This window comes from Bos javanicus, chromosome 26 (assembly GCF_032452875.1).
Source record: "Bos javanicus breed banteng chromosome 26, ARS-OSU_banteng_1.0, whole genome shotgun sequence".
Lineage (NCBI taxonomy): Eukaryota > Metazoa > Chordata > Mammalia > Artiodactyla > Bovidae > Bos > Bos javanicus.
Genome location: NC_083893.1, coordinates 30,639,505 through 30,664,436, shown reverse-complemented (window position 1 = coordinate 30,664,436; position 24,932 = coordinate 30,639,505). Strand labels below are relative to the sequence as shown.

At 42.2% G+C, this 24,932-nt stretch overlaps 1 protein-coding gene across 2 annotated transcripts in view; it reads right to left on the bottom strand.

Moving 5' to 3' along the window:
- The window catches only part of RBM20 (RNA binding motif protein 20), a 196,861-nt gene extending 174,230 nt beyond the window's left edge, over positions 1 to 22,631 (bottom strand). Inside the window, exon 1 of one of the 2 annotated variants that reach the window (XM_061403435.1) lies at positions 21,965 to 22,631. In XM_061403435.1, coding sequence (XP_061259419.1) covers positions 21,965 to 22,149 — 185 coding nt within the window. In that variant the 5' untranslated portion in view covers positions 22,150 to 22,631. The remainder of the gene's footprint in view (positions 1 to 21,964) is intronic. The other variant, XM_061403436.1, reaches the window with a different exon arrangement.
- Between the last annotated feature and the right edge of the window lie 2,301 nt (positions 22,632 to 24,932).

The window sequence follows — 24,932 nt, the reverse complement described above, 5'->3', positions numbered from 1 at the left end:
CCAGTAGCCAGCACAAGCCAAAATGAAAACTGTAGAAATCAAAGTCAATTCTATAGCCTGTAAAAAAATAAGGGACCTTATTTAATCAAGACTAATGAGCAGGTGGCGCTAGTGGTAAACAACCCACCTGCCAATGCAGGAGATGTAAGCGACGCGGGTTCGATCCCTGGGTCGGGAAGAGCCCCTGGAGGAGGACATGGCAACCCACTCCAGTATTATTCCCTGAATCCCCGTGGACAGAGGAGCCTGGTGGCCTACAGTCCATAGCATCACAGAGTCAGACACGACTGAAGTGACTTGGCACAATGAGCATCTTCCATGGGAGCTTATCCTAACTACTTTAGGATTTTAACCTGTAGATCTTGTGTTTCCCTAGTATAGCAATTTTTAAAATATTTATTAAATGTCTGTATGTGTTAGGCATTCAAGACCTGGAGCATAGTTTGTTTTTTAATTGCTGGTTTGTTTGAGCTAAGACCCAAAAAGCACAGACTGCATTTTGCTGTTAAGCATTCCTATGTATGTGTATGTGCTCAGTCATGTCCTGCTCTTTGCAACCCCATGGACTGTCGCCCACCAGGCTCTTCTGTCTACAGGATTTCCTAGGCAAGAATACTGGAGTGGGTTGCCATTTCCTTCTCCAGGGGATCTTCCTGACCCAGAGATTGAACCCAAGGCTCCTGCATTGCAGGCAGATACTTAACTGCTAAGCCATGAGAATGGGGGTAAGTATTCTTAGTCTCTCTTAATCCATACTCCTGCAGTTCTTATTCTTATAATTGATTTGTTGAAGAAAACAAGTCTTCTGAGGACTTCCCTGGTGTTCCCGTGGCTGGGATTCCACACTGGGGGCCTGTGTTCCGTCCCTGGTCGGGGAACTGGATCCTACGTGCTGCAATTGAAAGATCTTGCATGCCACAGCAAGGATTAAGCAGCCTGTGTGCCACAGCTAAGACCAGGAACAACCAAGTGGGAAGCCATGTCCTTCTCCAGGGGATCTTCCCAACACAGTGATCGAACTTGGGTCTCCTACATTCAGATAGATTCTTTACTGTCTGAGCCACCAGGGAAGCCCCCAAATAAATACATAGATTAAATATTTTTTTAAATAAAGAAAGAAAGAAAATAGGTTTTCTGGCCCACAGAATGCCCACATTCCAATTGGTGGATTTCTACCTCCGTGGTGTTGTTTTGACACGTTCCTCTGTTCCCTGTATTTTCTATGAACTGGTGGTTCGATCTTGAGTCTGGCATAGATTGAGCTTCTATTTTTTTTTATGGTGTTGTGTACTTCCTACTGCAACAGTAGGCACGTGATGCTTGGAAGTCTTTCTTTTTTGTGACGTTAAGATTGATCAGTGGGTTTGATGTCACCAGGCTGATCCATCCATTAGAAAGTTCTTCTACAAAAGGATTTTTCCTCATCCACTTTGGATGAGGTAACCAATAAGAAAGGACAGAATGAATGTCTGATTCATTCCCTTTCTTGAACGGTGTTCAGAATGAGTTGGTTCCCCAACATCCTCCAGTGAAAAACCACTGAATTTTTAACTCATGCATTTTACACATTGGAATATATTTAATATGTGTTAATCCACTATAGTTACTCTTTTTAATGCTCAAATTATTCCATATTTGGGCACTGGGAAGCCCTTTAACTTGGTTCCCAAGTCCTTTTGACAGGACACAAGTGGTCTTTGACAGCTCCTTTGTTTTCTGATACAAGATAAGTCAACTCATTTTGTACATTTCCTGTCCCAGAACTGGAATCAGCCATTTTTCTCAGGCTCCTTAGTCCCTTTTAGTTGTTGCTGCTCAGGTGCTCAGTCATGTCTGACTCTTGGTGACCCCGTGGACTGCCGCATGCCAGGCTTCCCTGTCCTTCACCGTCTCCCAGAGTCTGCGCAAACTCATGTCCTTTGAGTCGATGATGCCATCCAACCATCTCATCTTCTGCTGCCCCATTCTCCTCCTGCCCTCAGCCTATTGGGGACTTGCATTTAGAGGCCACAATCTAGGTGTTACAGGTGCTCCTTGCTTCTGAGCTGGTCCTTATTTCTAGGTTTCTCAGTGGACAAAGTTGGGAAATACTTTTTCATTTGTTAAAGAGAAGGTATATCAGGATTTTTACTTAACATCTTTGATTATAAAATCATACTAAAAATATTGCTTTCTGATTATTTTAACATAATTACTACATATATATATATATAATAGATTCAAAATAGTAAAACCAATATTATTACTAACAATATTACTGAAAACAGCTTAAGATTTATTTAGAATTTGTTTTGACCTTAAGATATATTCCACTTGAGCTGTATAATCAAATTATTATGTTTTAAAGTATGTGAAATAATTCTCTGTGTGATTAAGCTACCAACTTGATACATAAACCTTTTATTTTCATCTTGATTGGGTGAATTTTTCTATTTTAATTAAATTTTGTTTAGAGTTAAGGAAAATATTTATAGTGTTCCAAAGTCAAATCTATAAAACAAAATACACTCAAAACAGTCTAGGGACTTCCCTGGTGGTCCAGTGGCTAAGACTCTGTTTGTCCAGTACAGGGGGCCCAAGTTCAATCCCTGGCCAGGGAACTAGATCCCACATGCTGCACCTAAGAATCCGAATGCCACAACTAAAGATCCCGCGTGTCACAGCTAAGACCCAGCACAGTCAAATAAACAAATATTTTTTTAAAAGTCTAGCTGACCTGATCCTGACCTACCCATCCATTTCTTCCCACTCCATATAGGTTAATCAGTATTCGTAAATTTTATTAGTTTATTAGTGTAAAATTTTAGTTTACTCTTCCATTTCTTTTAATAACAGGCAAATACATATGTATTTCTCAGATAAAAGGTAATATGCTATCCATTATTTCTGCACCCTGCTTTTTTTCACTTAACAGTATACCCCGGAGACCATTCCATAGCCGTAGTTGTGCAGACAGATAATTCTGCTTCCTTATATAGCCCTACAGCATCCCACTGTATAGATGTCCTGTGGCTTACTGCTATTACAAGTAATGCCACCACAGAATACCCTCTGCACGTCTTTTCTTATTTTCACCTGTGTATTTTTGGAATAGATCTTATAAATAGGATTGTGTGGTCAAAAGACAATGTACGTGTAATTTTGCTCAATATTGTCAAATTCCTCTCCTTAGAGGTGGTGCCATTTTTGTAAATCTCTTGACATCTCAGGGGACTTCCTTTAAAATCCCTGAAAGGGATTTTAACCAAAGCCATCTAATTCAATTCTCCACATTCTGGACAAAGGAAATTTCTTTTGAGAAAGGGCAATGATGTGCTCAAGGAACTGCCTTTATCCCTCACCTTTTAAATACACGGTTTACACATAATTCTTTTCATGTCAGAGAAATCAAGCACAATATTAAACATTCAGATTGAAAATATCACAGGTTAGCTTAGGTCTTTGCAAACTACAAGTGGTTCCCTGAACTGAAACTGAAGTTCACGGAGGAGATCCGGAGACTCCTCGGTGCCCTTTCCTTCCCGCCATTTAACAAGTAAGATCTGATGTGCATTATGATGGCACCACACGTGGATACTGGCTCCCGTCCACATCCACCGCAGAACATCGCCCCAGCCTCCTTTTCCGCACAGGATCCTCCCAGCGTCTGAGGTTAGGCACTGTTACATGTGTTATCTCATTTACTCATTTACCTCACAATAACACTATGAGGTGGATGCCCTATTGGCCCCCTTTTAAACCTGAAGAAATGAAAGAGCAGAGAAGTGAAGCTACTTGTCCAAGGTCACACAGTTAGCAAGCAAATAGGGAGCCAGGATGTGCACGCAGGCATTCCAGCTCTAAAGCCTACCTTTAACTGTTGTGCTGTGGTGCTTCCACGTTTCAGACCTTCATCATCTTTTGCCCAACCAGTGCAGCGGCCTCCCAACTACACCCAACCCACCTCTAGGAGCACACCTACACACACAAACACTTGTGCACACATGCACAAAACTCTGCCATTTATCCTTCTCCAATACCAATATAATCTTTCCAGAAAACAGATCTCATTACATCAGACCCCTGCTCACAAATGACTACTCAAAAGAGAACATCCAAACTCCTTACCTTGAGAAACATGTTCTGTATCACCAGCATCCTGCCTGTCTGCATCCTCAGTGCTAGCCATTCCCAGACACTCCATCCCATTAGTTAAAAACACATTCTGATCTCCAGTCATGTGGAATTACTCTGAGGCTCCCAGGTCATCATGGTTTTTCTCCTCTCAGAAAATGAGTCTTTTCTCCCACCTCCATCTAGATCCCACCCTCTCCCATCTACTTCACAAGACCTTCTTATGCTGAGATTCAGAACCAGCTCAGAATGGCTTCCTCAAACATCTGGGCTGGTCCTTCCTGGACGCCCTCTCCTCTACCCTCTATGCCTATACAAAACCTGCTATAACATGACTCTCATTCTCACTACCTCAACCCTCTTCTCCACCTGCACTCAGAGGTACTCATTTTATCAGGTCTTCTTTTGTTTATCCTTCTAGTATTTTTTTTTTTAACAAAGTATACATTAAAGCTCAACATTCAGAAAACTAAGATCATGGCATCCGGTCCCATCACTTCATGGGAAATAGATGGGGAAACAGTGGAAACAGTGTCAGACTTCATTTTTGGGGCTCCAAAATCACTGCAGATGATGACTGCAGCCATGAAATTAAAAGATGCTTACCCCTTGGAAGGAAAGTTATGACTAACCTAGACAGCATATTCAAAAGCAGAGACATTACTTTGCCAACAAAGGTCCGTCTAGTCAAGTCTATGGTTTTTCCAGTGGTCATGTATAGATGTGAGAGTTGGACTGTGAAGAAAGCTGAGCGCCGAAGAATTGATGCTTTTGAACTGTGGTGTTGGAGAAGACTCTTGCGAGTCCCTTGGACTGCAAGGAGATCCAACCAGTCCATCCTAAAGGAGATCAGTCCTGGATGTTCATTGGAAGGACTGATGCTGAAGCTGAAACCCCAATACTTTGGCCACCTCATGTGAAGAGTTGACTCATTGGAAAAGACCCTGATGCTGGGAGGGATTGAGGGCAGGAGGAGAAGGAGATGACAGAGGATGAGATGGCTGGATGGTATCACTGACTCGATGGACATGGGTTTGAGTGAACTCCTGGAGTTGGTGATGGACAGGGAGGCCTGGCGTGCTGCAATTCATGGGGTCACAAAGAGTTGGACATGACTGAGTGACTGAACTGAACAGAACTGATACATAAAATCTGTATATAATATATATACATATAATTTACATGATAATATTATACATATGTTCCTATTCTCCCCTTTTCTTACACAAAAGGTAGCCAACTATACACACTTTTTGCACCCTACTTTTTCTGCTTGATATATCCTTGGCATTTCTCTGTTACAGCACACAGAGATGGTCCTTGTAGTATGAGAGGATAGAGCCACATCTATTTACTCATCGCCTGTTGCTCGACTTGGAGTAGAGTATATCCCCTTATTTCAAGGGACTGAATGAGACCCAGTCCTGTTGCTCTTCATCCAACATCAAGATCCCACTGGATGCACAGCTTAGATCTCTGCCAAAGAGAGTCCAATGAGACTGGCCACTGCCAGAGCCACAATAAGAGACCAAGTTACTGATGCCAGCAGGAGCAGCTCAGGTTCTGTACCTTCTTTTACGTCCAAGAATCACACCAGAGCAGAGGCTATGATCCTTTCAATTCAGTTCAGTTCAGTTCAGTCACTCAGTCGTGTTTGACTCTTTGCAACCCCATAGACTGCAGCACGCCAGGCTTCCCCGTTTATCACGAACTCCCGGAGCTTACTCAAACTCATGTCCATTGAGTCGGTGATGCCATCCAACCATCTCATCCTCTGTCATCCCCTTCTCCTCCTGCCTTCAATCTTTCCCAGCATCAGGGGCTTTTCAAATGAATCAGTTCTTCACATCAAGTGGCCAAAGGATTGGAGTTTCAGCTTCAGCATCAGTTCTTCCAACGAATATTCAAGACTGACTTCCTTTAGGATGGACTGGTTGGATCTCCTTGCAGTCCAAGGGACTCTCAAGAGTCTTTTCCAACACCACAGTTCAAAAGTATCAATTCTTCGGCGTTCAGCTTTCTTTATAGTCCAACTCTCACATCCATACATGACTACTGGAAAAACCGTAACCTTGACTAGATGGACCTTTGTTTGCAAAGTAATGTCTCTGCTTTATAATATGCTGTCTAGGTTGGTCATAACTTTTTTTCCAAGGAGCAGGTGTCTTTTAATTTCATGGCTGAAGTCACCATCTACAGTGATTATGGAGCCCCCAAAAATAAAGTCACTGTTTCCATTGTTTCCCCATCTGTTTGCCATGAAGTGATGAGACCAGATGCCATGATCTTAGTTTTCTGAATGTTGAGTTTTAAGCCAACTTTTTCACTCTCCTTTTTCACTTTCATCAAGAGGCTCTTTAGCTCTTCTTTGCTTTCTGCACTAAGGGTGGTGTCATCTGCATAGCTGAGGTTATTGATATTTCTCCCGGCAATCTTGATTCCAGCTTGTGCTTCATCCAGCTTGGCATTTCATATGCTGTACTCTGCATATAAATTAAATAAGCAGGGTGACAATATACAGCCTTGACATACTCCTTTCCTGATCTGGAACCAGTCTGTTGTTCCATGTCCAATTCTAACTGTTGTTTCTTGACCTGCATACAGATTTCTCAGGAGGCAGGTCAGGTGGTCCGGTATTCTACCTCTTTAAGAATTTTCCACAGTTTGTTGTGATCCACACAATCAAAGGCTTTGGCATAGTCAGTAAAGCATAAGTAGATGTTTTTCTGGAACTCTCGCTTTTTCAATTATCCAACAGATGGCCATTTGACCTCTGGTTCCTCTGCCTTTTCTAAATCCAGCTTGAACATCTGAAAGTTTACGATCCTCTAACATCTTGGAATTTCGCTTCAGTTTACAGAACCACAAAATTCAGATCCAGTAGCCCACAGAGTTCACATCTTAGGTGGACTCAAAGAGGAAACAAATGGTACCATGTGTCATTAACTAAACTTGGCATTTCATCTAGTCATTCAACAAATATTTAGTGAACTGCTTCTAGGTACCAGGTATTGTTCTTAGGTGTGCACACATGCATGCTCAGTCGCTCCAGTTGTGTCTGACTCTGCGTCCCTATGGACTGTAGCCTGCCAGGCTCCTCTGTCCATGGGGTGCTCCAGGCAAAAATACTGGAGTGGGTTTCCATGCCTTCCTCAAGGGGATCTTCCTGACTCAAGGACTGAACCCATTTCTCCTGTGTCTCCTGCATTGCAGGCAGATAAGATTCTTTACCCACTGATGGGGGTATAAATCACTGGGTGAAGCTCACTGGCACAGGCAGGATGCTAGGAATAAAACAGACAAGGAAACCATAATAAATAGGGACTTCCTTGGTGGTCCAGTGGTTAAGACTCTACACTTCCACTGCAGAAACATGGGTTTGATCCCTGGTCAGGTAACTAAGATCCTGCATGCTGTATGGTATGGCCAAAATAATAATAATAATACATAAGTACAATAAGTAAATGATATAATCTGTTTGAAGATGACGAGTACTATGGAAAAGACAGAACAAAGTAAGGGAGTTTGGACTGGAAGATACAGGATGCAACTGAAGTACAGTGTTCAAAGTAGATCTCAGTGGGAAATCCTGACAAATAAGTTATTTCGGGGGCAACTCCTTTTTGCAGCTGTCACAGGTCAAGTGTCATTAGCACTGCCACAATTAAACTGTCACCATCATCACAGTGTCAAGGTAACAACGAAGTATCTGAGGGTTGCAGTCGTCTTGAATTGTGTTGTTCTAGAAATTGCTTGAAATAAGCAGAGTATTCACGGAGGGCTTGAAAACCCTTTTTGTGACCTAGAAATTTCTTTCTTGGAAAGCTTTGAGGCAATGGGGCTTAAAGGATGTCCCAAGTGGTCCCGTTTCATTTCAAACTTCCCCTGTTTGAAATGAATCTCAGAGAAGAAATTCAGCCTGGAAATTTCCTGTGCCTTTAAAGGCACAATCAGGTCCCCGACTGGAGATGGTGGAGTGAGACAGAAAGCCAGGTTACATTGAGACAAACGTGTGTTCAGCATGTCCTTCCTATATTCCTGTGTCACATCGTTGATTCTTACAACCAACCTCACATCCTGTGAGAAGCCCGCACTCTCTCAGAAGCCCTGCACCTCGGCCCACATTGTGACTTGAAGGTGGCATCTGGCCCTAAGCTAGAGCTTCTTACTTCCTGAGTCTGTGCCCCCACACACCCAACTGCTTAGACCACCTCTCCAATCATAAAGACCAAACACCAAGCTTTGGTCTCCCATCAGTTCTCAGCCATGAGGCCCTTCCAAGTGGATTTTCTCATCACAAAGTTGCTGAGATTGAAAGTTAGGTTGCAGCTAACTTGCTCCATCTCTCATGGACTCAACATACTATGTGCCAGGGACCCTGCAAGACGCTGAGGACACCCAGACAAATGACAGTGGTCCTGCCTGCAAAGACTCTGCAGGGTGTTCAGGGAAGACCAACAGGAGGTGCGTTAGTCACTCAGTTGTGTCTGACTCTTTGTGACCCCATGGACTGAGCATGGGGTGAATGCTACAGGTGAGGCCACAGAGTGTTACAGGAAACAGGCTCTCACCCCATCCTTGAAGACAAAAGGAATGTTCCATCTGAGGAGAGAGAAGGTAGTTCAGGTGAAGGAAACGGGACGGGATGGCAGCCAAGAGAGAACAGAGAGAGTTAATGGGGGGCAAGGCCAGAAGGGGCTTGAATCTCGACCTACAGGCGACGAGAAACTTTCCCAGGGCTTTAAGCAAGCAGATGATATGGTTAGCACTGTGCTCCCGTAGAGAAAAGAAAGATCTGAGGACAGGTCCCACTGGGAGGCCTGGGGAAGAGGTGGTGGGCACGGAAAGTGGGGAGGGGTTCCCAAGGAAGGAGGCAGTGTAAACTGGAGCGGGTCAGAGCTGGGCTCTGAGCCTGGGCTCTCCAATCACTGGCGGGAGGACCCTGAACTCCTCGTACTTACTTAATCCCTACCTACTTCACAGGGCTGTTGGAGGATTAAATGGGATAACCTAGGAGGAAAAACAGTGCCTTGTGAGCCATAGAGCACGGCAGGACACCAGTGCTGTCCAATCCCTCCTGCACTGTCGCATCTGTAGACCCTTCATCGCTAGGAGACTTAAATTTACCCTCATAGACACGAAGGTTTCCTCTGCTCACTGAACTTCTCTGACAGCTAAGTGGCCTTTGGTAAATCTGATCTTCCTTCTGGACCTGGCTTCCTTTTCTACAAGAGAACTGAATCAGATGATCTCCAGGGCCCCTTTCAGCTTGAAGTTTTGCTTTCTTATTCGCCTTGTAGCCCAATTTCCAGAGTAATAATTATTTGTCAAATGAAAACTTATTGACAGAAGAATCATCAATAGAAGGAAAAGAACCAAGCTAATGAGTGATTGACACTGAAAACTAAGGTGATAAAGTGTGTGTTCTTTAAAAGCCCTGAAGGATCGTATCAATAAGTTCCATTCAAAGACACAGTCATAAAAATTCAAAGGAATTTTCATCTCCCCCAAACTGATTCTTATTTATAACATCTGTGCTCCCAAAAGGTTGAATTATCATTGGCTTAGATATTTACCTAAGAAAACTAAAGACATGTCCACATTAAAACTTGCAAAGAAATATTCATACAACTTTATTGTAATAGCCAAAAAATTGGAAACAGTGTAAATGTCCATCAGCAGGTAAGTGATAAACAATGTATGACATATCCATAAAACAGAAAGCCACTCAGCAATGAAAAGGACCAAACTTTCGATATGTGCAAAAGAACAGATAAAATTGTAAGCTGAAAGAAAACTCACAGAATGAGAGAAAATACTTGCAAATCATGTATCTGATAAGGGTCTAGGATTCAGGATAAATTCTGAATCTGATTCATAACTTCACACAAAAAAATAAACAACTCCGTTTAAAAAGAGACAAAGGACTTTTCTCTGAAAAAGATAAACACAACAAACACATGAAAAGATGCTCAGCGTTATTAGTCATTAGGGAATGCAAATCAAAACCACCATGGGATCGCACTTCACACTCACTAGGATGGCCATAAATTTTTTTTTTTAATGGAAAATAACAAGTGTTGGCAAAGCTGAAAAGAAACTGGAACCCTCATTCATTACTGGTGGAAATGTAAAATGGTGCAGTTACTTGGAAAACACTTTGGAAGTGCCTCAATAAATTAAACACAGAATTACCATATGACTCAGCAATTCCACGTCAAGATACATACCCAAATGGATTGGAAACAGATGTTCAAGCCAAAACTTGCACACAAAATTCATAGCAGAATGGTTCACAATAGTCAAAAGGTAGAAACAGCCCAAATCCATCGACTGATGAATGGAAAAACAAAACATTATCTATCCATACAATTTACTCAGCAATAAAAAGGAATCAGGTACTGATACAGGTTACAATATGGATGAACCCTGAAAATACTACACTAAGGGAAAGAAAGCTAATATAAAAGGCCACATATTATATGATTCCATTTATATGAACTGTCCAGAACAGGCAAGTCCATAGACACGGAAAAAACAGATTAGTGATTGCCAAAGGCCTGGGAGAGGAGGGAACAACTGCTTAATGAGGACAGGGTTTCCTTTCGGGCGGATGCAGATGTTCTGGAAACAGACAGCAGTAGCCGTTAAGCAACATTGTGAATATACTTAAAACGACCAAATTACACTTGAAAACCATTAAAATGGTTAATGTACATGTATTTTATCACAGTTTTGAAAAATATTATTTCCCCCCAAATCATTATGCGAGTGAAAGAGCCAAGTAACAAAAAGAGTGCATACTATGATTTCATTTGTATAAAATTCTAGAAAATGCAAACTCATCTATAATGCTAGATCACTAGTAGCCTGAGAGGAAAGGGGTTAAGGAAAAGAGAGAAGGATAAATTATAAAAGGCATGAAGAAACTCTTGGGGGTGATACAAATGTTTACTATCTTTATTGTTTGATGGATGTTTTAAACATGTACAGCTTCGTGAACTTCAATTACACTTCTGCAAAACTGAGAAAAGATCAACAAATGTTTTAAAAATTATCCCTGGCCCTCTAAATTCTTACACTTACTAAATTTCTATTTGAAATACACGGGGGAACTGTTTAGAGGATCTTTGCTATAAACCCTTTTGAAAGTCAAAAGCAAACAATCTTTCCCTGATTTATTGATTCTATTAAGTGTGCTTTTTACATTCAATGGTTTCTTAAAGCAAAAGAACACCTGTAACAATATCTGCTAAAACCGTTCAAGAGTATGTCTGGTGGAGACTAAGTGAGCTTGATGTGGCCATGTTTCAAGTCAGAAATTCTTTTTGCTATTAATAGGCGCCTAGGACACTTTAATCATTGCTGAATCCTGGTTTTTTGAATTGGTTCAAAAAAGGTCTGGTAGAACTTGGCAGAGGCTCACTCTGCAAATCAAACGATCATATCTGTTATTAGTTGAGCACATGCTGAGAGGATTATAAGTGTTTATGTACTCTCCGTGAGCATCCAGTTCAGATCTTGCCTAACATGCATAACGACAGAATAAGACAGTGAATCAAATGCCAGAGTCAGATTTGCTCGTGGAATTTAAATTGGGATATGGATTTCACTTTAAACCAAAAGTAATACTTAAAGCCACCAGAAACGGAAAAAGAGGTTTCTGATCGGACTGCTTAGTTTGTCTCAAATTAAATTTGGCAGAGTTTCAAATTTATTTCCGTAATCTTTCCATAATAATATTTTCTTTGTAAATAATGGGTTTTTTAGTAATTATTCTGAGGATGCAGATATTTACATACAGATGACATGATCACTTGAATTTATATAACATTCTCCCATCCCAGCCCCACACCACCAGTTCTTTCATAAATACTATTTTCCTTTAGCTTTGTTGAGCCCTTTGAAGTTTGTGACTTGATTTCTTCATCTGTAAAATGGGGTGAATAGGGGCATTAACTTCACAGGATTATTGTTGGATATTAAACATATATAAAGTGCTAAGACTATTGGCTGACTCACAGGAATCACTCAATGAATGTTCAGTGTTATTCATGTAATTATTACTATTCCCTTTTACAGATGAGAACACTGAGGCTCAGCGCTAGTGGTGGCAAAGCTGAATCCAGAACACAGAGCATGCTTATTCCTGATTCTTTTCACTACTCCACACCACTTTCCCCACCCATACATATTTTGTGCATGAAAATAAGAGTACCAATTGAGAAGAGGCAAAAATAGTTGTGTAACTTAAATCTAAAAAGCATGAACAAATTGGTAGGCACAGACCAACTCTAAGACTCATCCAGTTTAGGCCCCAGGGCAAGTCATCAGTCATTTTTAAAGTTGGCTTCATATAGAGATTTTGAAAAAGGAGATTAAAGGTTTCTGCAAAGAGTCAACTGAGCTTTGAGGATGCCCCCCAAATTGTGCCAGCTAGCAAAAATGACATTATCGCCCACTCACTGCTTCAACATTAAAAGGGGTTTACATTCACTTTGTATGGACATTAAAAAGTACTGCAGCTCAGGACAGAATGTCTCTGGAGGGGTTACATGGAAAGCGGCAGGCCCATCAATTAAGTCCTTTCTTATCAGGTCAAGACTAGAAAAATCCAGAGGCTCCAGATAACAATGCAAACATATTTGCAAGGCTGTCTGATTTAATCTATTTATCCAAATTAACCTATTCTAAAGTGATATTTAGTTAAGTTTCCAGTTCCAGGAATTTCATTGAGAAGGGTTTGTTTTTTTTTTGCTTGTTTGTTTGTTTAAGGTGGTCAAGTTAAAAGATAAAATCACTAGACGAAAGTTTGTTGGGAAACAGGGTATTCAGAGGGTCTCACAGGATCACTTCCAAAGACAACCTAATCATAGACAGATTAGATAGAGAGATCTGGCAGTGACCATGTTAACCAAGGGATCAAACTTAGTGGAACATATATCACCTGTTGAATGCATACCCTTGCCAAAATGCTTAACCTGAATCTGGCCATGAGGAAACAACAAATACATCCTGATCATGGTTCCTTCTTGTTTTTTTACATATTTATTTTTTAAAAAGAATTTGACTATACCCCACTGCATATGGAACCTTAATTCCCCAACCAGGGATTGAACCCCTGCCTCCTGCACTGGAAGACAGAGTCTTAACCACTGGACTACCAGGGAAGTCCTCAGTTCATGGTTCATTCTGTAGTGGGGACTCTGGTCACGAAGAGCAGAAAAGAGCAGGTACTAAATTCAAAGTTTAGCAGGTGCTAAATTCAAAGAGATACCATAAACAATGCACTTGAATCTGAACCAGAGGGATTTAAGAATTGCTATATGAGACATTTTTCTGACAACTGGAAAAAGTTAAAAATTAAGTGTTTATTGGAGAAATCATTTAAGTAAGACTAACCATCTTAGATGCAACAACAGCATCATGGCTATGCAATTTACTTCCAGGTGCTAAAGAAAAATACGTGACACTGCTTCTGTTTGGAAATATGGAACAGAGTGTGAGATGCCCTAGAGAGACCCAGTCTACCCCTACACGTAGAAAGATCTTTGTGGGAAGTACTGAGCCCACACTCTACAGCCCTCAAGCCGCAACTACTGAGCCCTCATGCTGTAACTACTGAAGCCGGTGTGCCTAGAGCCTGGCACAAGAAATGCCAGCGCAATGAGAAGCCCTAGCACAGCAACAGAGTAACCTCTGCTTGCCACAACTAGAGACAGCCCCGGCAAAGCAATGAAGAGCCAGTGCAGCCAAAAATAGATAAATAATTTTTTAAAAAAGAAAACAGAAAGATCTTTGTGGGGAGAGATGGGAGGAGATAACACACCCAGAGATAATTTTCAAAATTCTCTTTCAGAGGTCGACTAGAGCTGGCAGATAAAAAGGAATGCTCTCCATTTCCTTCTCGCTCATTTCCAGGCAGGAGAAAAGGGCAAATAACAGAAAACGCGACAGACAGAAATATGAGGATTCTTATGCTAGCCTGACCACCACTTGCTGTATGACTTCAAACAATTCTCTTGACTTCTCTGATGCTCACTTGCCTTACCCTGAAAAACAGGGCGGCTGGGCTAAAGCAGCTCTCAGATGCCTTCCAGATCTAAAATTTAAGATGCGAATGGCTCATTCAGTCTTACAGACAACATGCAATGCCAATGTGAAAAGTCTATTCCTTCTTTTTTTTAATGGAAATAAGTGTTTCCTCTCTGATTAGAAAATTAATACATGCTCACTGGAAAAAAAAAAAAAACTATAAAAAGGGAAAAAAGAAAGACAAACCACTATAATTGCACCACCTAGAGTTAAAACCACTATTAATATCTTTTATTTGTTCTTTAGATGGTTTTTCAGGCTTGAGGAACCAGCACATGCTCATAAAGGAAAACATAAGATCCCAATATATGTGCTGTTTGTAATTCTTTTAGTTAACAATATTATATGGTTTACATTCCATATTAACAAATATAGAATAAAGGCATCATTCTAATGGATGAATGGTACATGCTATTATACAAGCACGTGATTTATTTTCTCAATGAGAAACATCTGGGTGGTTTCTAATTTTTTGTCCTTCTAGACAATGCCGCAATAAATATCCTCAGGTTCATCCTCATTATGTAAATAACAAAGTATCTAAATCAAGATTTAATCACACTACCCCTCTCCCTTTTCATAAAAGTTTTAAAAAAAAAATCTCTTTTCAAGTATTAAATAAAGGCTCTCCCGTAACTCCAGACTACAGTGAGCCTGCCAGCCCAGTAGCATGCAGGGCCCTGAGGAGACCTGGGCTTTAGAATGCTCTGGAAGCAACGTTTGATCTCTTTGATTTCAAGGAGGCACTCGGAAACCTGAGGCCCAGCTTCTGGATAACTGTGATCTCTTTGCAAAGTGTTTGTCGGCGCAGAGTTCTGGGCGAGTCTGCGGCCCAGGCTGCGGCAAATGAGTACAGCAGGCAGCATCTAGTCCTAGCCTGGGCAGCCAGCAGGCTCCTCCAAATGTCTGTCGGCCTATGCTTATGTTTTCTGCCTTTAAAAATAATAACGCCACCAAACACACTCCCACCTGCCTATATTCAATACAATCTAATTTAGACACATGAAAATTACTAGATCTGTTTCCCAAATTGAGAACCATACTCTTTCTACAAACTCAAGCATTCACTTTAACATTCCAAAATAATGAACATTCCAAAGTATTTGTTTTTATTTTTTTTAAGTTGGTAATAATTAGGAAACAGTATGAAATGCCCTCCTTTTCACTGACATTAGAATCTACCTGTTTTAAAATTATGTCATTGATCCAAATGTCATTGATCCAGCACTTTGCAAGTGCTGAAGAACACTTTTAATTCTCTTTTTGTGGCTACTGCTGTTTCCGTGAGTAATCAGTCTCACAAACATGTACCTGAGCCCTTGATTAAAATGTAACTGATTCTCCATCACATGTGAAGGCAAGGAGAGGCCTCCTACAGTGATAAGCACTCAGCAATATTCCTGGGGATTCACATAATTTTATTCTTGGAAGGAACTGACATTGATCATTTCCAAACCCTGGAGAAGCAGGATTAGGAAGATTAATTGATGTGTCCAGGTTACCCGCTCCCAATCCAGGGTTTCCTTTTCCTCTCTGACCCTCTTTGTCAGAAACCCAACTATTAATTTAAAACAAAGATACTCATTTTACATTTGACAACACCAGAAAGATCCTACCTGTCATTCAATTCAGTAATGAATTCAAAATAGAGCCAAAGAAGTAACTCTGTGAAATGAATACGTCCTTAAAATATATATTACCTTGTCTTCTCCTTGAGCATCATAGCACTGGAGGTCAGGCTTAAGGGTGGGTCTAATAAGAACCAAAAACACATCTGGAAGACAGTCTGCAGACAAGCTGCACCAATGAAAAGTACTTAGGATGTTTAGACAGCCGTGAATGGAGGTTTCCAGGTTTAGATCAGAGTGGAAGTGGCACCTGAGAACTGGTGGGTCATCACTGTGATCCAGAGAAAGCAGGTGCGAAGAAAGAGCAGCAAATAGCTCTGGTGCATCCTTGAAGCAAATACCCACATTAAAGAAGGGAAAAGTGGCGTGAAAACTATCTTCATGGGGTGACAACCACCCCCAAATGCAGGCGTGACCTCCAGCCTTTTGCTTTTGAACACATGGAAAGAATTATTTGGCAAATTGAGCTGCAAGTTATTAACACATCCTCATTCAACTTGCTTCACAGCTCCTGTTTTGCTCATAAAGTACATTCCCATCAATATGGACCATCCCCCTGACAGAGCCGCTGTCAGCGAGCTGGAAAAGTTTCCTTGTAAACTATCAGGGGACTTATTTATCTTATAAAATCCAGCAGGAATTGTAGGAAAAGAGAGGCTCAATTAACTTGTCTGTAACTTCTGCCACTGTAAAGACTTTATCCTATTAGATGGATATACGCCTTAAATCCAAAATACCCCCAACTTGCTGTCTTGAAAATGTCGAAGACTGAAACCTTAGTTGGGTGGAATTAACAGTGACCACCCATTGCGCCAGGCAAAATATCAGCCCACTGCCAATATCCCCTTGGTGGTTGTTGGAAACCAAATTCACATTCCTGATTAAAAATGTGCCTACTTAATTAAAGTCAGGATTTCCCAGTCTTCTCACTGGTGGGAAGAGGCAACATGAAGCTTCCAGAACACACACATCAGCAAGATACAGTCAGGTTCATTAACCAGAAAGGGAATTGCCATGTGCTCCTTTCTACAAGCTGCTAATTACCGTCTTTTGCCTGATTTTGGAATACGGATCACTTTACTTTCTGCAAAACTTTTCAATGCACTATTCTAAACACAGCCATCAGTCACTCACACCAGCTGTGGATTCACAGCGACTTTCCTTGTTAAAATACACAAAATCGTATCGGCTACACCATCCCAAACAAGGTAATTACTGTGTCAGGAAATAAAAAATCAGATTAAGTGGAATTTCGTGGCACAGGAGACCCCTTTAAGCTTTTGCCTGACAGAGGGACCAAGGAGGACGAATTTGCCTTTGGAGTTTTAATTCCACTGTCTCAAACTTCTTCCATTCTAGTTTTTCAAGTTTAGTTTGATCTGTTTTAATTCTATCCCTTGGTTAGATCTCAGTTCCTAACATTTTGTAGATTCTTGTTTATCAGAGATGTGAACTGAGCTATACTGGTGTGTTTATTTGAGGATTAGCTGTTGTGGTCAAGGAAGAAATATTTGTTCAACTGGAGTCAAGAACCTACAGCCACAAGAAAAATAAAGCAGAGAGAGAAACTGGATAATGGGGGATCATTTCACTGTGAGTCGATCCTGGTGGGGTTTTTTTCCCCCCTGGTGACTTTATGCATAGGCAAAAAGAACTTAACAGATCCAAGTCCACATTCCAACTGACAGATATGGGTTTTTTATATTATTAATTTGATGAACTGCTAAAGCAGTAGCAAGAGAATAAGTGGACAGAAGAATAAAATAGGGGATAAAATTTGTCTTCTTTTTCTTCCCGTGCAGCATTGGCATTAGAAAAGCTCTGTGTATACCATATGTACAGTCATTTAGTGTGACTAATGGGAATAATGTACTACATTTCATAAAACTGATCTCTGGCAATTTGAGAAAACACTGGATGGCTACACTTACTATCTAAAAGTACTTATCAAAACAAACCCTCAAGCAAAATTTCTTTTTTAAAAAAACAACCCTTAATAGGCTTTCTAGTGAAGCAAAGAAACTTTTCAGAATGTCAAGAACCCTCCCTGTTTTGGGTAAATGCTTAATCCTCTCAGATGTTTTCTCCTGCTGAATGCTTGTCTTATGTGCAGTTTAAGATGGTGTTTAAAATTTTCAAAATTCCTTCTACAAGTGTATCCCTGTTTCCTCTAAAAATGGACCCAAACTGATGTTAGAAAGTGGCACAGATGTTAGAAATTCCAACCTCTTTCCAGAACAGGACCAAGTATGAGTTGAGATAATGTCCCTTTTTGGCAAACTCTTATTTTCTCTCAGATTCTGGAAGTAATTGTCAACATGCCCATTAAAGTGGGTGGACATCACACACAACTTGTCTGAGTGTCACCGTACGAGTTACATGGAGATCCTTCCAAATACAAGACATCTGTAAAATTATCTGCAATCAGAGTGACTACTTGTAATATTCCCTAGACTGATCCCGGGAGCACTGTGCACTGAAGACACAGCCGGCCAGCATCTTAACTCTAGGCAGAAGACTGAAAAAGCAATCAAAACTGGATTTATATCTTCATAAATCACAATACACGCAGGTGACACTATCAAACGCTAAATCAAAACTTTTTCCTTTTCATAATTGATTTTTATTCACTTCATACCAAAATAATCTGGAAAGGAAAAAAATAAGTCATCAATATACAAATTAAAGATGCAACCTGACATCAAGCATTAGTCAGGAGTATTTCACTGCAAATCAAATAATTGAGGAAAATCACCTGAGTGCTCATCTCGTAGATGTATATGCTTGCTTGGTTAATTTTCACCATGATTAGTATCATACTTTCTAACTGCATCTGACAACTGACTTCCACACTGCACACAGAACCAATGACTGCTTTCATTCTGAAGAGTTTTAAAACTTACGACCTAAAATTGTAATTTCTGATGTTCATCAGGATTAATAAATAACTTCTTATAAATCAAGAATTAGGTTTGGTTATAAAGCACAAAATTAAAAAATAAAATACTTTTGAAAATAAAATATTGTGAATATTTGAGGAGATAAATCCTTGTAAAACATTCACTGACACATATCAATGTTGTTCTTTTTCTGTTCATAGGAAGATAATATATATTTTTTAAGCTCTCAAATTATTCTAATTTCCTAAACTTATTCCAAATCTCTTAAGGTGTTATTTATAATTCCTTTGCCCAAATGGCTTACATAATGCTTCAGATTTTATTCAGTAATATCTCCACACTGGCCAGCTTAAAGAATGCATGTTTAAAACACATATCTTATAAGACGTTAGTTATATGCGTCTAAACATGGCTGATAATCTTCATAGGTAAGGCAAATACTAGCCTGAGGTCAGGGGTTAACCAGGGTGGAGAGGTCATGCACCATGCTTGACTGAAGCTAACAATACAACAATGAAAAAACTAAATACACCTGAACAGGACGAAAGACCTCCAGGGTAGTTAACTTCTGATGCAGTCTTCATAAATACAGAGACTGGATTCTATAAAATAAACCCCAAAGTCAATCACATTATTCATTGTCACACCTCATTCTCTTGAGACCAAATGTAATGTAAGTGAATAGGATTCAGTATGTATCATGTTCATGACTGTTACTTTACCAAAATCCTTCATGTCACCCCAAATGAAAACGTTATTAAAGAAGATCAGTAAACACAGAATTTAAGTGAAAAAATTATTGTAATCCTTAAACGCTATGCAACATGAAGATTGATATCTTCATCATTTTGAAAGCAATCAAAGCTCCTCTTACAAATTACATAATAACCTCATTTAAATAACTAGAAAAAACACAAGTTTCCTCAATACAATGCATTTAACATGCCATCCTCTAGAGAATTACAACCAAAGCTCTAGCTTCACAAAATTCTCAAATCAAGAGGCGGACAACTCTTTTTGCCGCTGAGGGCAATCTCTCCCCGCCACATTTTCTCAAAGATGGCTGATGCAAACAGCACCTCATAACTACATAAAAATGGTTGCTCAGATTAAATTATGCAAACGCAGTTTCAAAATAACCTGCTCAAGTTTCAGCGCATTAAAGATGGACCTGCAAATCATTTGTCATGTTATGCCTGCTTCCAGCAGAATCACAGTGGGTGATCAGGCGAGCACAAAACCCAAGTCATCCTTATAAAAAGAAAGACTCTGAAACATAAGCGCACAAACATCAAATCCCATGCGCACATTCACCAGCCTTGGACTTGGCGCCTGAAGACTGATCCGTCACCAGTGCAAAACAAGGAAAAGCCATCAGGTAGTTCCTGAGGTCTCCATCCTGGAACTACTAGCAGAAGGGGCCATCTTTGAACAGCTCAGGCTCATCAATTAAAGTAAAATATTCCAGGGGTGGAATTTTCAAAACGGGGGTGAATTTACAAGGTTAATTTTTTATTACATGAGGTAATTGATATATACTTGAAATGATTCATCTCCCACAAAAATAGCCTTTATTTTCAACCGGGCAATATTTCGTAGTCAGACACCCATTTACAAAGATTTTTCTGTGAACATAAAATTCTTGGCTTTTTCCTAATTAAAAGTAAATGACTGGAAAATGTAGGGTGATTACAATACCAAAACAAGTTCAGTAAACTTAACCTGCAGCCTAATTTTAAGCCAGGAGCCACTGATAAGAAGCACATTAGATGTTTCCCAATTAATAATCAGTCAATTAGGGCTTTTTCCTCTTTTACTAAATAAACTTTAGGTTTTAAACATCTTTTCTGTGTTACTTTATATTAAGGACTAAAGAGAAATTTTAAATAATGATGTACTTAAACTGTCCATCATACTTAGTAAATCTTAGCTGAAATGACTTGCAAAACAAAGGGAACAGAATAACAATATAAAATATTTTCAGTTTCAAATAATTAGCTACTTATAGGTAGTTGAAAAGTTTTATAAAATCAAACTAAAGCCAAAAGTTGTCATAAATGGAGCTTTTAATATTCTACCAGTCAAAAGAAAAAGAGGGGGGGAACCATTTTGTTCTGCAACAGGATACCAATGTTCTTTGATGTCAAACATAAATTTTCACTATTCTTCAATGACATGTTAGTCTTAAAAACAATATTTACTTCCATTTACACCCCATTACTGGTTATTTCTCTTACTACATTTTAATAAGTTTAATAACTCAAAGCATCAACACAACAGCGCTGGAAAACCTCCGCTTCGTTCCATAGGACTGATTTTGCTGAACTTGTGTTTATTTCTCTTACTTTCTCCAGCTTCACCAAAGCACTCATCGTCCAGGCTTTCCAACACTTCTTACCCTAATTTTGAGGACTTCACTACAGACTGAGGGAAATTTTTAGGGAAATAAAGATCCTTTCAACAAACCAACATTCTAGGCCTTAAACTGTCCAACAAAATCTGGAAAGAATGAACGGAACCTCACCATTTTACTTTTATCTCCCCCAGATGGGTTGAATAGAGCTTCTGAGAGCACACTGGCCATCCCCAACCTACTCACGCATTGGGACGTCCGGCCCGGAATATTCGCGACCCAAGCCGCACGGTTCCGCCGAACCACGAGATGGTAACATTAATGGAAAACGGTTCCGCTGCTAAGAACTCTTCGCAAGGGCCTTCTTGGAAAGTGTTAACACTTCTTGCGGGGCAAAGCAAACTATGTTGTCCACAAACCGTCGGTACCCTTTGTACCCAGTATCAGGGTCACCATTTAAGGTGGTTTCTTCGGGCGGGCGTCTTGCTGACGCGCCCTCCCGCACGCGCGCGCACATACTCGCGCGCGATTCTCCATACATTTCACCGGCCTCCTGGGGCTGGAAAGATGAAATATCGTCTCTAGGCCATTCCCCCGGAATTGAGCTAATTGAGTTTAAAATATCCAGTAGAGAAAAGAAAGGGGATGAGAAAGAACAAAATTATTTTCCCCAAATAGCTTGGTTTTCCTCTCCCCAAGCTGACGAACAGCCGGAATGACACCAACCCTGCCGAGAGGGAGGGCAAGAAAACTTCAAACGCGAGGCGGCCGAGCGAAGTTTAGCCGGGTCCGTAGAGAGGAAGCCACAGAAGGGGGCGCCCAGGGCGCGTCCCCCAAGCGCATCCAGGTCCCCGCTCCCCCTTCCCTCCTCTTACTTTTGGATGATCTGGGGCAGGCTGGCTTGGGGCGGAGGCGGCGGCGGCGGCGGCGGCGGCTGCATCCCTCGCGGGCCTGGGGGCGCCGGGGGCGCCGGGGCACCGGGCACGCTGCGGGCATCTCTGTCCGGTTGCTCGGGGCCGCTGGGCTCGGCGTCCTGGCTCATGGCTGCGGCCAGCACCATGTGAGGCGAGACCGGCCCGGGCTCGCGGCGGGAGAGCGCGCGCGAGGGGCGGCCCCGGGGCACGGGCGCTCACTGGCCGGGGTCCCCGTGCCCAGTCCCCTTGTCCTTCCCGGTAGCGCGGGGAGGAGACGCGATGGGCGGAGAGGAGGCAGTCCCGGCGGCGCCGCCTCCGCCTCCTCCCGCGGGTCCCGCTCGCCCAGCCGGGCCACTCAGAGGTGGGGGCCAGGGGGCGTCTCCCAGCCAGCGGGAGACGTTCGGCGCCCGGGTGGTCAGGGGATCTCTGCCCGTAGCTCCTGGGCGCTGCGTTCTCCACCCGCCACCCGCGCGCCCTCAGGGTCCCCGGTTCGGCTCTCGGCAGCTCAGCTCCACCGCGTAAGGCGGCGAGACACACGGCAACCCGCCGCCGGACGCCGAGCTCTCGCCTCTCCCGCTAGCCGGCGGCCTCCGGACTGTCCCCGGGGACGACGCGCGCGGCCTCGCGCGCTCCTGCCAAGCGGGGCGGACCGAGTGCGCCCTGGGCGTCTGCGCGCATCGCCAGCGCGAGGTGCGCGGGCCTTGGCACCTTCCCGCGATTGGTGCCCAGCCAGCGCCACTCGTGGCTGAGGGGCCCGAACCCGCGGGGGGGAAAGCCCACAACTCCCTCAGGTCGATGCGACTGGTAACCCTAGGTCTAAGATGACCGGACCCGAGGGCTCTCCAAATTGGCAATCCCCAGAGGCAGCCTGTGGGGCCGCCGTGATTTCTCTTCATTTATTTCCCCACTTTTCTAAAAGACCTGCCGCTGTCCCGCGAGCTCAAAGACAAAACAACGTGTATGTTTTATTCTTGTTATTTATTGGCCAAATCTCAGTAGGAAAGTAAAGGATGAAGAGGAGTTCGCTACCATGGCTCTCCCCAGGATCACCGCCTCTGAAGCTCTGCTGGTTGCCCGGGAGCCACCGTGCGCCAGCTCACCTGCACACGGCGGTTCACGGCGGTGGACGCGGGCGTCCTGCGCTGAGGAGTCACCCCACGAGGTGCAGCGTAATGTCCTAGAGCACTGGCAGAGATCTGGGGACGCACCTGGTGCCGCGGAAACGTCCAGAAGCTGGGCAAAGATCTCGGACAGTGGTTACCCTGGAGATCCTTACCGTCTGGCGGACACATAACTTTCTAAATCCTGACACAGGCGCCCCGAGAAACGAGGAAAGGCGTCCCTTGGGTGCCTTGGAAGCCAGAGCGCGCGCCAGGGTGCCCCAGGGCCTGGAACGAAGCTTCCTGGGGGTCTCAAGCCAACCCATCTTCCTCCCGCAGAATTCTGAAGATGAATTCTCCCGGGACCAGCAACTATTGAATCCCCTGAAGGATGATTTCTTCTCTCCCTAGACTGTGAGTTTCTGTCAACTTTCCTGCCAGTTTCAAGAAGTTTAGCCTCCCTTTTGCTGTCATCCTACCTAGATCCTCCCCCACGTCCCTCTCTCCTGTACACACAGGGTCCTGTCTACTCTCTGGCTTCCTTCTTTTCTCTCACTCTCTCCCTTCTTCCCCTTACAGATAAAATGATACACCCAATGCCTTGTATTCGTAAGAGTAATCATAATTCTCAAATTTGAATCTCACCAGAAAGCCCAGGTAAAGACGAACCAATTGTTTATTCATTTCGCCAATGGGGCAAGTCAGGGTGATTTATTTGTTCAACTATATATGGCTAGTAAAAGGCTGTCCCAGAGTCCTCTTGGGCTCTAAGAGTAGTTAGTTCATCACTTTCAGTTTCTATCACTGAAGTACTGACCATGGTTTTCATAAAACTCCACCTTCCACTGCCGCCCCCCACCCCACCTCCTTGGTTGAGGGAAATGATCTGAAATTAACATTGCAACTCTCCCAGAAAGGAAAACTTTCCATATGCTTGTATTAAACTATCCCTCTGAGAATCCCGCAAAACCTTTGTGAAAGAAAGCTTTGTAGTCAAAAAAAGACAGATCACTTTTTACCAGAGAGGTTGACTGACTCAGTCTCTCTGAGCGTCAGTTACCAAATATGTAAACTGGCAGTGATGAGACCCTGACTTGCAGAGTCACTGTTAGGATTAGAGATAATGTATCCTGCATAATTGATGCATAATTGGTACAAGAGATATTCAGTCTGGCAGTTATCACAAAAGTGATTCTTTATCTTCCAACCTTACAACCGAGTAGAACAATAGATCTCAAACTCTAGGAAGCCGAGTGCCTGGAAATCATAATATTGATATAACTTAATCCATCCTCATAACGTTTTTCCTGGCAGAAACATAAAGGAAGGAAAGAAAGGAGGGAGGGAAGAAGGGAGGAAGGATAAAAGGAAGGGAGAGAGGGAGGAGAGGAAATTCATATTATACAAATGCAGCTCTCTGTATCTCAAAAATAAGGTATTAGCTTTTGTGACAAAATAACAGTGGATACATCTAGGGTATTTATTAGACTTTTCTTCCATCCTTTCTGTAAGTTGAAAATTTCCCCCCAAATGGAGAAAATTAATAATACACAAGGTGTTTTTAAGAAGCCCCATTTCTGTGAGTGTAGCTGAATATTTGCAACGTATGTGTTACGTAAGAACTGAAACTTGAAGCAGATGTGAAGGGAGAGGGAAGCACTGCAGCAAAAACCTAAAGCTAGTTCTGGTCCTACCTCAGATCCCCTCAAAATATTGTCCAGGATAACAACGAACGAGACTTTCCATTTTGCAAGTCAGGTGTTCGGCGTATTAAGCAAGTCCAGTGAAAAATATTTATTAACGTAATGTCATTTCACTCCTTTCCAGGA